The 17,130-nt window shown below is 40.4% G+C and overlaps 1 protein-coding gene across 1 annotated transcript; it reads left to right on the top strand.

Annotated features, from left to right (window-relative positions):
• The first annotated feature begins 14,259 nt into the window (after positions 1-14,259).
• On the top strand, positions 14,260-16,009 carry LOC135595301 (probable WRKY transcription factor 48). Its single transcript, XM_065086033.1, has 3 exons — positions 14,260-14,940; positions 15,045-15,197; positions 15,301-16,009. The coding sequence occupies exons 1-3, from the start codon at positions 14,528-14,530 to the stop codon at positions 15,752-15,754; spliced, it is 1,020 nt and encodes a 339-aa protein (XP_064942105.1). The 5' UTR covers positions 14,260-14,527; the 3' UTR covers positions 15,755-16,009.
• The last annotated feature ends 1,121 nt before the right edge of the window (positions 16,010-17,130 follow it).

The raw sequence follows: 17,130 nt of genomic DNA on the forward strand, positions 1-17,130 counted from the left end.
AGATGGTCATCGATGTACTGTCAAGATTCCATGAGATCATTTCCAAGTTTACTAAACTCATCACGTATTTGTGATTACATTGTCATATGGTAAGTCAATATGATCATCGTAACTTATTAAGGTTGCCCAACGCAACAATGATATTGTAGGAGAATTGCGGACTGACCACTTTTCAGATATGTTTCTCTGCATGTTATAATGTCTTAGCCTCGTTTGTTTAATTGCTTCACCATTAGAACAAGACGATGTTGATGTATAGATGCTCATTCCCTTCTATCTTACTCGTGGTCTTCATGTCGAATAATTGGTTTTTGTTTCTACTTCTACTGTATGGCCCGTTCCTGTTGGCTTCTTCTCCAAAAGCATGCATGCAGGGCTTCTGTTGGATGCCTCCAAAGCTGCTGAGGCAGAAGATTCTCATAATGGAAGAAATATCACGGCAGTGATAAGAGACGCACGTGGCCAAGTCACCACTGCGAATGCAACCGAGCCTTCGATGGCCCCTCATCTCCGTCGCCGCTTCGTCGCCAGAAGCGGCTTCCATGCACCAACGTGGCCACTGTCCGCGAAACCCTAACCCTAGAAGAAAGGGATGTGCACGGTGGCCCTCGGTGCACCAGTACGAAAAAGCCCTCCAAACCCACATGGGGTGCGTGACCTGTCTCCGATATATCCAAGGAGGGGGAAAGGTTGATGCCAAAAGTTAGGGGGTTGCTGCTTGCTTTTCTATAGTGTTTCATGACCCCCTTCTTCGCACGAGGGTTGACAATGACAATGATGGCAGAAGAAGAGATGGTGGTGGTGGCGATTTCGACGACTTGAGTGGCGGTATATGCGCTGCTGTATGTGGCTCGTCAATGGCCATCAGATGGCCGACCGCCGAGTTTTGTTTTCTTTTCTTGATAGAAAGCTCCATTACTGGTATGGACGATTCATCGTGAGTTGGTAGCAGCTTCTTTCAGAGACCAAGTTAGTCATTGCACGTATCATCCTGATCTCTTGATGTGTAGATGATGATTCTTCCATTTTGAATTGAGTGATTGGAATGTTGGTCCATTCATAGCGTCTTTGTCTCAGTAGACAGAACAGAGTATGACACAGGCAGCTTCATTCACCCCACACAGCATCTTTGTGTTTGAGAGAGTACCCGTTGTTGTCGTAAAGATGATGACCGTATTGCAAAAGATTGAGGTTTCAAGGAACGACGTGGATGATCACATTCCACGAGAACAGCATCTTCTACAGACCAAGCGTGCATGGAGCACACATCCTTCCCACTGTGGATGACGTGAATTATAGATGATTGACATTTTTCCTTTGAAGGTCTTGATGATTCTTATTGCAACAGCTGTTTTTGACAAATAAGTTTTCTTTCTCTTTTCTTGTCCCTTCAGAATTGGCAGGTGAAAGTAGGGAAGAGAGAATGTGTTCTTCTTGACAGGGAGTGATTAGCAAGCAGAAAAGAACATGGCATTCGTTTTCTTATCATTTGAGAGGTCGACGTGATCATTTAAATACTCCAACATGTAGTTCAATTATTTTGTTTGGCTGATCACCAACTTGATGCTTTGTGTGCAGTAGATATGTGTCGGGAAAAAACTTGTTGAAGCGGAATATTCTTTTCCCTTATCAAAATGGGTTTCTCATCAAAATACTAACTTGATATCCAAATAAAAATATCAACCAGCACAGCATAATCAACAGAGCAAATAATCAATCACATAGTGAGACCAAATCTTTTTAACATGAAAAACCCAATATGGGAAAAATCACGGACCGTAATCTATCTCAAACTTCCACTATCAATAGTAATGATAACAAGTTTACAATAGGTCTTTTTTAGAATAATCAGAGGATCACAATAACGTCAAGATCATAGATCTTGGCTCAAGAATATCATATCTTCATCACATAAATCTCTTTAGAGAATTCTAAGTTTCACAAAGTGGATATAGTAGAAAAGTACCTTAGAGAGGATAAATTGTAGATCGACACGTTAGGATTGTAGAGTTTACTGCAAGGATTCTTCACATAAAATTTGGACCAAAACTGACAACGTTTGGCCACCGATCGTCAAGCAGAAAACTTAAAAATCTTACTTTCTCTCTCTATTTCTCTGCACGCTGCTGCACACGTTTACTGCGCACACAAACACGGTACACCAAACCCTATCTCTCTCTCTCTCTTATTAATTTCTACCTTCAATTAGTGATTTGGGCTCAATAGGCCCAATTGTCCAAGCCCACATATGGACTGGACCCAACAATTCTCCCCCTCTAACTCATATGGTGGGCTGTACCAAGTCCGCTCTTCGTCTACATGCTTCAAGCTTCTCCTTAAGCAAAGACTTTATCAATATATCTGAACCATTATCATTGGTATGTACTTTTTCCAACTATAATTCTTTCATCTCAAGCACATCACGAATCCAGTGATATCTCACATCAATATGCTTGGATCTAGAATGGTATATTGAATTCTTGGAGAGGTGAATGGTACTCTGACTGTCACAGTAAATAGTATATCCTTCCTGTTTCAAGCCCAATTCTTATAGAAATTTTTTCATCCATAAAGCTTTCTTGCAAGATTCAGTAATTGCTACGTATTATGCTTTTGTGGTTGATAGAGTAACACACTTCTGTAACTTAGACTGCCAAGAGACTGCTCCTCCTGCAAATGTCATCAAGAATCCCGAAGTGGACTTCCTGAAATCAGTATCACTTGCCATGTCTGCATCTGTGTACCCTTCTAACATAGGTTCATCATTACCAAAACATAAACATAACCTGGAAGTACCTCTTAGATATCTTAATATCCATTTCACTACTACCCAATGTTCCTTTCCAGGATTAGAGAGAAATCGGCTGACAACTCCAACTGCATGAGCTATATCTGGCCTAGTACAAACCATAGCATACATCAAACTGCCTACTGCAGATGAGTAAGGCACTATGGATATTTCTTCTTTTTCTTTCTTGCTTGTAGGACATTTTTCGAACTAAGCTTAAAATGACTTGCAAGTGGAGAACAAACTGCTTTGGCTTTACTCATGTTGAATCTTTTAAGAACCTTTTCAATGTAAGTCTCCTGAGATAGCCAAATCTTCCTTTTCTTCCTATCACGAAGAATCTTCATGCCAAGTATTTGTTTCACCGATCCCAAGTCTTTCATGGTAAAAGACTTACTTAGCTCTCTTTTAAGCTTTCCAATTTTTCCAACATCATGTCCAACAATCAGCATATCATCAACATATAATAGTAAAATAATAAAATCATCATCTGAAAATTTCTTCATAAACACACAATGATCAGATGTGGTTCTATCATACCCTTAGCTTATCATAAAGGAATCAAACTTCTTATGCTACTGTCTAGGTGCTTGTTTGAGTCCATATAAGCTTTTCCTAAGCTTACACACCATATTTTTCTTTTCCCTTGATTTTGAAACCTTCTGGTTGCTCCATGTAAATTTCTTCTTCTAAATCACCATGAAGAAATGTTGTTATCACATCAAGTTGCTCAACTTCTAAATTCAAGCGGGCAGCCAAACCAAGAACAACTCGGATAGAGGACATTTTCACAATTGGAGAAAATATTTCTTCAAAATCAATACCTTTCTTCTGATTGAATCCTTTCACAACTAGTAGTGCCTTGTATCTTTGTTGTGAGCTATTTTTTCCAGTCTTCAATTTGTAAACCCACTTATTCTTGAGAGCTTTCTTCTCTTTAGGTAACTTTACCAAGTCATAGGTGTGGTTCTCAAGCAAGGATCTCATCTCTTCTTGCATGGCTTTAACCTACTCATTCTTATTCTCATGTAGAATAGCTTCTTGGTAAGTTTCTGGCTCTCCCCTGTCAGTAAGCATAACATACTCATGTGGAGGATATCTGGTAAATGGTTGTCGCGCTCTCTAGTGGATCTTCTCAATGGAATCTCAACTAGTGGTGGAGGTGCTTGTTCAATTGGTTCAGCATCATCAACTGTAGGTGTATCATCACTGGTATTCTCACCACAATCTTCTTGTTCATCGATATCTGGTAAATGGTTGTCGCGCTCTCTAGTGGATCTTCTCAATGGAATCTCAACTAGTGGTGGAGGTGCTTGTTCAATTGGTTCAGCATCATCAACTGTAGGTGTATCATCACTAGTATTCTCACCACAATCTTCTTGTTCATCTCCCCCATGATCATCATGAATTACAAGTGAAGGAACTGGACCCAAACTCCAAGGAATATAAACAGAGGTTTCTGGCTTCTCAATATTATCACCATCATCAAACAATTAGTCTTCAAGAAATACAACATCTCTGCTTCTAATAATCTTCTTATTCACTGGATCCCATCATCTGTACCCAAACTCTTCATGACCATATCCCAAGAAGATACATGCTTTTGCTTTACTATCAAGCTTGGACCTCTCATCTTTGGGAATATGAACAAATGTTTTACACCCAAAAGACTCTTAAGTGATTATAAGATATATCTTTTCCTCTCCATACTCTCTCTGGAACATCACCTTTCAGAGGAACTGATGGAGAAAGATTTATCAGATCAACTATAGTTCTCATAGCCTCCCCCCAAAATGACTTTGGTAACTTGGCGTGGGAAAGCATACACCTAATCCTTTCTTCAATGGTTCTGTTCATCCTTTCTGCCACATTGTTCTGTTGAGGAGTTTGAGGAACTGTTTTCTCAAGCCTAATACCATGGAACCTGCAATAATTCTCAAAAAGACCCATGTACTCGCCACCATTATCTGATCGAATACACTTTAGTTTTCTGTCAGTTTCTCTTTCAACACTAACATGAAATTCCTTGAAAGCATCGAGTACCTGGTCTTTAGATTTCAAAACAAAAGTCCATACTTTTCTAGAATGGTCATCAATAAAAGTAACAAAATAAAGAGCACCTCCAAGAGTTCTAGTTTGCATAGTACAAACATCAGTATGAACTAAATCAATAATATCTGATCTTCTAGATGATGGATATGTATGAAATGCAACTCTTTGTGTTTTTCCAACTAAGCAATGATCACAAGATTTAAGAGATGTACCTTGCAACTCTAGGAAGAACTGCTTTCTAACAAGAGTTTGAAGTCCCTTCTCGCTGATATGTCCAAGCCTCTTATGCCAAAGATCTATACTTTCACCTTTTTGAATTACATTAATCTCTCGTTTATGTAGCTTAGCTTCCATGACATAAAAAGAGTTAAGTTTTTTTCCTCTTGCCACAATTAGAGAACCTTTAGTGAGTTTCCATTTGCTTTCACCAAAATAGTGTGCAAAGCCCTCATCATCAAGTATACCTGTAGATATCAAGTTAAGACAAATATCTGGAACATGCCTTACATCTTTGAGTATCAATTTGCTCTCAATACTAGTCTCCAAGCAAATATCTCCAATACCCACAATCTTAGATGTACCATTGTTTCCCATTCTGACATTACTAAAATCACCAACAGTGTAAGATCTAAATAAATCACCATGAGAAGTAACATGAAATGAAGCACCAGAGTCAATTACCCAATTACTGTCCTGAGCTACAAGACTAACACAACCTTCATCACAGACAATAGTGATATTACCTTCAGCAGCAATTGTATTGGTCTCTTTCTCATTTTTCTTCATTTCATTCTGTTCTCGCTTCCAAAACATATACTCTTTCTTCATATGACCTAGCCTGTTACAGTAAAAACATTTGATATCTCTTCTAGACTTTGATCTTCCTCTATAACCATGTGGATTTCTGCTATGACTTCTTCCACATCTTTCTTGTTTTTCAGTAACAAATGCCCTAGAAGAAGATTCACCCTATTCTTTCCTTCTGGCATCTTCATTTAGCAAACTGTCTTTAACCATATCTATAGTTAGAGTCTTCTCTGGCGTGGAGTTACAAATAGTCACCACATACGTTTCCCAACTTTCTGGTAAATAGCTGAGAAGTAGTAATCCTTGCATCTCATCATCTATATTCATTTTCATAGCAACCAACTTGTTTGCAAGACTCTGAAATAGGCTTATATGCTCAATAATATTACCACCATCTTTATACTTCAAATTTACAAGTCTTCTGAGGAGAGAAATTCTATTTCCCACTATCTTTTTCGCAAAGAGGTTTTCTAACTTTTGCCAAACAACATCAGCTCTGATTTTATCTGAAATATGCTCATGCAAGTTTATATCCATCCATCTTCTAATATAGGCAATAGCTTTTCTATGTTAAACTTCTCATTCTTCATCGTCCATAGTAGAAGGTTTATCTTTAATCTTGATGGGCTTATACAAATCGTTGCAATAAAGCAAATCTTCCATCAAACGTCTCTAAGTAGAATAATTTGATGAGTTTAATTTAATCATACCATCTGACTGCTCCATTTCAATCACACAAGAAAAACTAGTACCAAATAACCTAATGCTGATACCACTTATTAGGAAAAAACTTGTTAAAGCGGAATATTTTTTTCCCTCTTTATGTATCAAAATGGGTTCCTCATCAAAATACCAACTTGATATCCAAATGAAAATATCAACCAGCACAGCATAATCAACGGCATAATCAACAGAGCAAATAATCAATCACATAGTGAGACCAAATCTTTTTAACGTGGAAAACCCAATGTGGGAAAAATCACGGGACCGTAGTCCACCTCAAACTTTCACTATCAATAGTAATGATAACAAGTTTACAATAGATCTTCTCTAGAATAATCAAAGGATTATAATAACATCGAGATCATAGATCTTAACTCAATAATATCATATCTTCATCACATAAATCTCCTCGTAAGATAATTCTAAATCTCACAAAGTGAATATAACAGGAAAGTATCTTAGAGAGAATAAACTATAGATCGACACCGTTAGGATTGTAGAGTTTACTGTAAGGATTCTTCACATAAAACTTGGACCAAAACTGACAACGTTTGACTACCGATCGTCAAGCATAAAACTCAGAAATCTTACTTTCCTTTTTTATTTCTCTCTACTCTGCACGTTGCTTTACTGTGCACACAAACACGCTACACCAAACCCTATTTCTCTCTTTTTAATTTCTACCTTCAAGATTTGGGCTCAACAAATGCTTTCTAAGACAATATCTTTGAATGACTAGTTGTAGCATCAATTTCTCTGGATAAAGCTATTTAATTTAGGTTGCAAACTTGTTGTTGGTTCCTCTAACATTAAACATTTGGTTTAACAGTACTACTAATACCTTCTTTGATTCTCTTCATCAAAGAAATAGGTTTTGACCTGATGAGTCTTTCAATTAATGCCATTTCTTGAGATGGCTTGTTGGACTTCACAGTTTCCTAAATCATCAGCAAAAGAAGTAAATAGAGTCATTTACTGGATTGACATCCTTATTGACGGTAAAGCACTGAAAGAAAGTGCATGGAACAGGACAGGCCTATACCCTCTAGACCCTTAATTAAAAATGATAAACCCTTACCTAATGTTCTACGGGGTATAAAGTAATGTATGGAGTTTGAATACTTGGAACATACAACAGCCCTGAATTATTAGGATCCACAGCTCACAGTTTGAGCCAAGTGTCCTACTACAAGTCTGCTTTCACCTACACTGGAATTGATGGCACTATCGAGAAGCAGTCAGCTTGAAAGGGTCCCTAGTCCCTACTATTCTTTCTCCACATTGTTCCTCAATTGTTAATAGGCTCTTATTTAGCTAATTTATATTATTTCCCATCTGTTTTAACTGGCAGAGAAAAGAATTGATAAGGGAAAAAAAAGTAATATGGAAAATTTTATTAATTCTGCATGGATCTAAGAGAGTAATTAAGCAAAATGGAGTAGCATGAGAAAAGCAATATCCAGTGCATGTAACCAGTTATTGACCTTAATGACTATTAATTGATATTACTTACTTCATAGGGCCAGATTTATGAGGCGTTTAGTTTTCATCTCAGCATTTGCAGGTGACAAAGATTCTTTCGTTTGAGCAATTAACTATTGATTCTAATCAAATTTGTGATATGATGGGATAACTGAGTTACTAATTTCATTGAGACTAATTCACCAGTCCGAAACACTTAAACCTCGTACCAATGTAAATGTTTGTCGACTTTGGATTTGAGATTAAATCGAGATATTATAAAAAATTATAGATACAAAAGAGAGTACTGAGAGCACATGCGAGACGCCTAAATGTTTCATCCTTGTCGTTCCAATGGACAATTTGCTGAAGTATAATTATAGAGATGTTTTGTTTACTATAGTATTGAGGAGGAACAAATCTGTGGTTCCGAGTCTCTGCTACTACATCCACAAGCAAGCATGCACCACCAACCATCTCAAATCAATCACTAGCTATCAAGTTCTCTAGGCTTCCTCCATGCAAACAAACAAGCTATAACCACAACTCTCTCTCTCTCTCTCTCTCTCTCTCTCTCTCTCTCTCTCTAGCATTCTAACAAGAGGAACCCCATAACATGTAAGGATAAGCTGGACTTACATAATTAAGGCCCTCCATGCTGAGAGAGAGAGAGAGAGAGAGAATGTGTGTGTGGGTGGGAATAATCCCGGGTGTTCTGATGAGAAGAAAAGGAGGATGAGAGAGAGGCATCGGGGACAGTAGGTTGGGGATGCAAGGTATCATGTGAGTCCATGTGAATACCCATTCAAGACTTCACATTGTCTTCCCCTTATGTATTATTAGTCTCCAATTTACATGGTGCCATAAACATATATAAGGAGCCTTCCCCCTGCTGCTGCACGGACGAGAGCAAGCATTTGGGAGGTGGTGTTGTTGTACTTGGCCATCGTAGGAGGAGAACTTGTGCAAGATGGTTTGGTTCATGGCCGTCGATAGTCGTCGATGGCCATGGCCGCTCGCTTGGGAGTCGAGCCCGAGAGCAATGGAAGCACAGACGGCCCAATGGTTTGTCCACATGGGCCTGGAAGACAGAGCTTCTAGAATATTCTAGAATGTCATCGAGCCTGACTACTCAAGAGCCGGTGGCAGATGGTGAACCGTGGAGTTCAAACAATTAATGAGAGAGGTCACAAAATACATCAAGTACTTGCAAGTGTGGGTTAGGGTCATGCGAGCCATGGTTAAGCTGTTATCCAAAGCTCGAATAGTTGGATGAGTGGATTCTAGCTCATATAATTTTACTATACGGGGAAAGTAGGGTTGCTCATATATTATTATTATCTCACGTGTTGTTCACGTGATAAATAAATTTTATGAACCAATTTTCTGGTAGGGAGGAATTCATTTCAGTATTTATTCTTTCATTTTAAACTTGATATGCATATCCCTATATAATCTAAAAATTATATGCTCTCGTAGTTAATATCCACCGATTGGTTAAAATTTAAATGATAGTTGAACTAATAATGAAAAATAGTTACTCTTTAAAATATATTACGATAATTAAGGGTATTATTTATATTCTCTAATTTAATATTTAATTGTTTTTTAATACATGTGTCACAGAAGAGCAATTTTTCTTTTCCTTTTTGAAGTCACTTCCCATGTGTTAAATTAAATGAATTTCAAAAGTGACACGTTTTAATAATTAATAGAGAAAAGATGGCATATGAGACATTAGACTCTAAAAGTTCATCCATCATCATCATTTTCTCAATTTCATTAGCTTTCTCTGACATCTTATGAAGACATAAGACTGATACATTCTCAACTCTAATTTATTAGGGCCCTCAAGGTCAATGAAAATTTATTACGGCTCTCATTGCCAATCGAAATTTTAATTCTACTATTTCATCTAATATTTTAAAAAACACTCCTGAAAAAGAAATCAGTAGAGAAGATCGTGAATAAGAACAAATCAAGAAACAAAGTTGTGGCCTTCATTTGCATTAATCTCAGTGCCGTCTTGCCTTAGCCCAAGCCTTAAGAAACGAAACCTTGGCCCATCTCTCTCTCTCTCTCTCTCTCTCTCTCTCTCTCTCTCTCTCTCTCTCAGCATTTAACAGTCTTGCTAAGTACTAATATTAAGACTTATATAAGAGGAATATGTATAACATTTATTACTCATTTATATACTAAATAATCAATGGTATAGATCAGTATTCGGTCTTGTATACGTCAACATGACAGGTTATGTATGAAACCCAACAACTACATCTCCACATCGTATCATTCAACGGGTCTCGTTTTGTCCTTCCTCGATGAGATATTATGTATATAGTTTCCAAGGCGAAGCTTTGCTCTTCTCTCATTTGATTTGAGCACCCTGAGTTTGACTACCCTACAGCTTCTCTGCGTCGTCGGTGGCCTCGGGCGTCGCACTTTGACTTTTGGTTTCCGCATCCCATCGTCCCCACTCGAAACCATTTCCTAAACGTTTAACTTGTTTCTGCCAAACTAATTGTTGCTGTACAAGAAAATTAGAACCGGGCTTAATTTATTACGGAGGACAAGAAAAGCAACATTGACTTTTTTACTTGCATATTCCACTGTTTGTTCAAGAAACCGATCATCATTCTCAAAATTATATGTCATTACATTTATTTCGAGCTTTATTAATGAACATCATATTATGTGGATAATGATTTTTCTAGTTAAACTGATTAATGATAATTTAATAATTTGTATTCCTTTTCAAATAGTTATAGATGATATATTTTTATCTTCTTTCATACTAAACTTTATCTTTTATTATTCAAAATATTCATATGTATGAGATGAAATTAAATATATTGATTTGATCAACAACTAAAAAAACTTAAAGTTTTAGATTGAGTTTGTGTTAAATTTAATATATATTAAATTTGATCAATTTGATTTGAATTTATTGTGATTCAAATTTTTACACCTATACCATTTATGGGGCCAATATTAACACCTATAAATCACCACGGATAAGAGAACTAAAAAGGCATCATATCTTAATGTGGAACCCAACCACAAATTCTATTGAGATTGATTTGAGTCGGAACATTGCTACAATTTATGAGCGATGTACCAAGCATATCTAATATAACATAAATATTTCCCATTTTTATTGAATTCATTTTTGTGGATGAGCTACTGATTTATCCAGAGTGGGAATCTTTACAACTCGTATTACTTAAAATCTGTATTCCTAATAAGAAGCCTAGTGACAGTGGACTACTGAAGTATACGATGGGGCCAAGGAAAAGGATTGTGGCTTGTATCTATTGATGCCCGTTCAACGGGTCAACGCCACAAAAAACCAATTTAAGATTCAACGCCGAGTCCCGTAATTAAGAGCATCGAAGGGGGAACAAGATTACTTGATTCCATTTTCGAACAGATACATGTCCTGGTGCAATCAATTCTGCCTCCACCTTCTCAAGGGAATTGGTCAACGATGACTAGCTATAACTGTCTTCTTTTTATTTTCTGTTCAATATTTTCTTTAATTATTATTAAATATTTTTATATAATATTCATTCAATTTAAACATTATAATCCTTCACCTATGTCATCATCTTTACCGTCTTCTCTCTAAAATGCAAGTTTTAACAAAATTAAAATTATTTTTTTTCATAAATTTGTCTTGTCTTCACAAGAAGTATTTATTGAAAATAGATATGATAAGTTCACATGTATTTGGTCGCATCAGCAAACCAAAAGGCAAACATCATATTTAGCAAATTAGGTCAATGGAAACTCCGGGTTGGTTGTGCTTAATTGGTTTGATGAAAAACCATATAGTGAGAAATGATATTGTGACGTAAGTAACGCGAATTTTAGTGTGCGGAGAGATAATATATTAAAATGAGAGTTAGGGGGACGTCACCACCCCACGTCAAATCCACGTGCCATCACCCCCACCTCTTTTACCGCTCGAAATCACGGCCATACCGCACCGCCTGACGCTGGACTCTTCTCCGCCGACGGCCGGTGATTGGACGGCCCTGATACTCACACTTCACCTTGCCGGAGGTTGTTGACCTGCCTAGGCTGTCAGAGGTACTGTTCGATGGTGTTGTGAGCCCACCTCGACCACCGGACTATTGACTTTTGACTACAAATTCCCTGTGGAACATAACATGATGTGTTCGTTGGCTCCAGACTTATCCAAGAAGCAACAGTCAACAGTCACAAACTATTTTAATAGCAGCAATAAGATGATGAAGACAAACATATATATAATAGAATTGAGAGATGGGACGAATCTAAGGAACGTGTGCAGGAAGCAACCAACGGGTAGCATAACATTATATTAATCTGCACGTCGCTTGAGTCGAAACCGCGTAAAACATTGCACGGCTTCTGAAAGTAAGGAGACGTGTGCAGCCGAGAACCGCCGGATGCAGGTAGCGGACGGTGGTGATGGGACAAGAAAGTCCACGTGTGCGGCTGCAGCGGGACGAGCGGTCGCGGCGTGGAATCGCGCCAGGACGGCGACCCGGGCCGTGTATCGTGGCGAGTTGGCTTCACGAAAGAGGAGTTGGACTAATGATGTGTATATTATATGTGCATGTATGTTTTAGAGGTGATGGAAAGGCCTGCACAAGTCCCAGTGCGGATTGCTGGTCATAATAATAATCTGCCCTCTGTCACAATTGGACATGAAGGAGCCATGTGCTCCAGTACTTTTTTTTATCTTGTGGAATATCGCTGGGGAGCATAGCAATGAACAAAAAGCAGGGATTATAAACCCAAATCGGTTCACATATTTGGATGGATACAGCTGAGGTTCCATTGCCTCCCCACGGGTCCCACAGTCTAGTCTCCATCGCCCCAGTACAATGCTACTTCTACCACCCGCAGGCGAATTCGAGCGATCCAGTGGCTCGCGCTCACCCGCCATCTCAATTCCACTATCGACTTGAAATCTTTTAACTTCTCGTCCGGTCCAGACGCTGGGTACTACTGGCGGAGGTTTGTTGGTGAGGGGTCGCTCTCGTTTACCGCCGCACCTGGTCAAAACTGTTGACAACTGCACGTCTCTGCTCCCATATCCTCCGCACGAGCTCCAACAAAAAATAAATTAAATTAATTTTCGTTTTCTTTCGACGAATAAACAAACGAAGCACGAATTCCTCATTTTTTATTATATTTTCTCCGTTGCTTTCCGATTTCGCCATCACTTGTACTGTAAATGGCCAAATCGAAATTATGATTATCCGGCGACCCGACTCACTTGTCAATTGTCATGTACGTGATCAGTGACGTAAAGAGCGCTAACCCCCCCCCCCCCCGGCTTAATTCGTGGTGGACGCTAAGCGACGCAATCGCGTTATGCATATAAATGTATATATTTTTCTTCTATTTTCCTGGGACGAAAAAACACACGGAGAAAACGAGACGTACGAATTAGAAATCGAAGTTTTGTTGTTATTATTAGCGTGAATTTTCGAAAAAAATAAGTTAAATTTAGATTTGTCCCTTTTAGTGTTCTAAATTTTAAAAATAATTCATAGAATATCCTTGACTACATGGAACGATTATTTTATCCTCGTAATTTTAAAAAATAATTAACATAGCCCTAACTACAATTATATCTCGATCATGTATTGATTAGTCCGTTGACTCTCTCATGCACTCATCGATTTTTACTATAGTCAATAATACCTCTAATGTGAAGGTGTAGGTGATTGATGTTACAAACCCTCATGTCAAGATATAGATAACTAAGAAAGAAGAGATGGTAGCGGGTGATATTACCTGTCAATCTATGTGTGAAGGTATGAATGATTAAGGAAGGAGGACAAAGGGTTGGTAAGGATCATGATTCGATCATCGATCATGATGAACAAGTAATGAACTAGAATGAGTAGGATAATCAAACATGAGATAAAAGAGAACGATGGACAAACAAAAAGATGATGATTGAAAAGAATAAATTTTTTTTTAAAAAAATAAATCTTAAGAATCTTTTAAATTTAGTATAATCTGTCAGAAAAATTTAAAATTTAAAATTTTAAAATTATTATTATTATTATTATTATTATTATTATTATTATTATTATTATTATTATTATTATTATTATTATTGAACGATATTGGCGTGTGACAGGGGAACAAGCGAGACACGACGACGCGGAGATTGTTGTCAGCACGGGATCCGCGTGTCAGTGGCCGGGACCACACGTGCCAGAAAACGACCGTACGACCGACCCGCACGTGCAATAGTCCGTTCGAAAAGACTTATTTATCCCCAAACAATGAAACGCAACAGGGGCGGTTCGGAAAATTCGAGTCGTCTGGGTTGCCCCGCCGAAGTCCGATCACGTGCGACCCAGCCCCATTCACACCGGGAGGGGGGAGTCCTTGTCAAAACCGGATGGAGTTCGGGAGCCGGTTACCATATGAAGGCGCCGACCGGCATGTTCGCCAAACTGGCGCCCCTGTTCGATGCCACCATCAACTCCCGTACGCCCCAGGAGACCTGCGATCGCCGGTGGCTTCTTTTTTTGCCCCTTCCCCGTAGCTGTGTAACAAAAAGATCTGTCTTCTCTCTCTGTATTCCTGACTTCGATGGTAGGAACCGAACCCTAACCCTAAGATTACAGCAAGCGAGCGAGAGAGGAAGAGAAAGAGCGCGACGCACCTGATGACGGTGATGCGATGATGGTGGAGAAGAGAGAAGACGAGATGGAGGCGTCGGCCGACGCGATACCACCGCCGTTCTCCTCCCAGATTCCGTCCACCTTTCCGCTTCCTGGAGGGTTCTTCGACGCCGACGGAGGGGACAAGGGCTCCGTCGGCTTCCTGGAGCTTCTCGGTCTCCGGGATCTCAACCAGTCTCCCTTCCTATTCGAGTTGCCCCGGCCGACCTCAGCAGTGGAGCCGCCGCCCGCGACGTCCGATCCTCCCCCACGACTTCCTCCCCCGGCGGAGTCATCCGACACTGCCAACTTCCCGGCGACACCGTCGTCGATCTCGTCGTCCTCGACCGAGGCTGCCGTCAACGCGATCAAGCCCGCGGCCTCCTCCATCACCAACGGCGACGAGGGCGAGCAGGCGAAGACAAACAGAACGTAAGCGACACAGTATCGCGATTTATGAGCTATGATGAATCGCTGCGGTATCGCTAGATTGAGTATATGGTTGGAACTAATGGTGGGAAAAGGGGAATGGGCAGGACCAAGGAGGAAGAGAAGAAGAAGAAGGGGCAAAAGCGTCAAAGGGAGCCGAGATTTGCGTTCAAGACTCGGAGCGAAGTCGATCACTTGGAAGACGGCTACCGGTGGCGCAAGTACGGACAAAAGGCGGTCAAGAACAGCCCCTACCCCAGGTCCTTATCTACGCCCTCTGCCACTCCTGAGAAAAGCCCGTAATTTCTCCCAAGTACAAGGGTAAGATCGGTATTTCACGGAGCTTCGTTTGCTTTCGCGCAGGAGTTACTACCGTTGCACCAGCGCCGCGTGCGGCGTCAAGAAGCGGGTGGAGCGGTCGTCGGAGGACCCGGCGGTGGTGGTGACGACGTACGAGGGGCAGCACACCCACCCCAGCCCCATCCGGGCACGTGGCGCTCACCAACCGCTCCCTCCGCCGTCCCTGGTCCTGTTGGAACCGCCCCCGCCTCCTCTGGGTTTCGGCTTTCCTTCGTCGGTGCGCTCCAAGGACGTTCACCTCCCCCTGCTCGGTTGCTATCTCCCGCCTCCACCGTTGGATTTCCGCCCCATGACCGCTCCACAGCCTCTCATGTTGACCTCCGATCCGACCACCGCAGTCGCCATCTCCGGTGATCCGAGACACGGCTGCAATAGGACAGCTGAGGTCTCCATCAGGGATCACGGGCTGCTGCAGGACTTGATACCATCGAAGATAAGGAAGGAGGAGGAGTTGTAGAGTAATGGTACGTTAATTCTCTTTTAACTCTCCTTATAAAAAAATGCCTTTTTTTTTTCTCCTCCTCCTCTTTAGAAGTTTCTTTCTTCTGACCTCGATCAGTTGAACGGAGGATTCCTAGCAGTCCTTTACCATGTACGCTGATCACCTTCTGCTGATGATGTTGTACTATTTAGTTGTCATCCCAGCACTATTCCTCTGTATAACGAATGACTAGTACATCTTCCTTGATTGCCTAAAATTTTTCAGTCGAAAGATTGGATTCTTATGGTTGATTAGCGAGCGTTGAATCCTACATTTCGTTATTGATTAGCGAGGGTTGTAGTTTTGCTATGACAGTATCCGACATCCTCTTTTTGAAGAGAGGTTGGATATCGTTTGCCTCTCTTTCGCTTCTATTGGATTTCTCGAAGGAAGGAAATGAATGCAGTGAGTGCAGTGAATGATAGGGCTGTAGGGCGGTTGTTTATAGGTTCAGTCGGAGGAGAGCGAAGGTGGTAGTGGGAACCGGAAGAGCTCAGTAGTAATCGATCCATTTTTGGGAAGCAGAAAGAAACCTAAGAATGGTTCTTGGGAGAAGTCGAGGAGGAGACAGTGGAGGGCTAAACCCAAGGCTAAAAGCCTAGGTAGAGTCGGGAATGTTCATCGAGGAATCGAAAGTGAGAGTGAATGAGAGACTTTCTCTTTCTATTCTATTCGGGACGGAATTGATGCTTCCTTTCATTCCCTTTGCTTCTTTTGCCGTTCTTCCGCTTTTGGCTCCTTGAATTATTTCTTTTTTGTCTTTTGGATTTATTGAACGCTGTGTAGTGCTTCACACTGCAGGAGAACTTTTGAAGATGGACCTCCTTTCAAAGAAAAATAAAAAAACTTAAATCTATGAGCTGCACATTTTGAAGCACTTTTATTCTGCATGATAACAAATCGGACAAAAAGACAAAATTGATCTTGGTGGTTGCGGATGGTGCTTGTTGCAAGGGTTTATTCTCTTATTCTTTCATTATTTCATTCTGTGGAGAGAGAGAGAGAGAGAGAGAGAGAGAGAGAGAGAGGATGATGATGATGATGGAGTAAATGAGCTTTTCAGATATAGCTAGACATGAAGGTCATAGTGAAGGAGATTGATGGCGAAGGAAGCAGCGGGAGGGAAAGAAGCCAACCGCACAACTGGTATGGGCTAGAACTAGGTTGGTGCAACTCGGGGGGGGGCGGGGGGTGTGGGGAGAAGGGGCGTGTTGCACAGCAGATGTGCATGCATGGTACAGTGGTCATTGCCACCACGTACGTATAAGAAGACAATGGGCATGGACCCTGTTGTTCCCAGTTAACTTGTACCAGATGTATGAACTCATTAAATGATGACTTCTCCCTCCTAT

This window comes from Musa acuminata, chromosome BXJ1-2, assembly GCF_036884655.1.
Source record: "Musa acuminata AAA Group cultivar baxijiao chromosome BXJ1-2, Cavendish_Baxijiao_AAA, whole genome shotgun sequence".
NCBI lineage: Eukaryota > Viridiplantae > Streptophyta > Magnoliopsida > Zingiberales > Musaceae > Musa > Musa acuminata.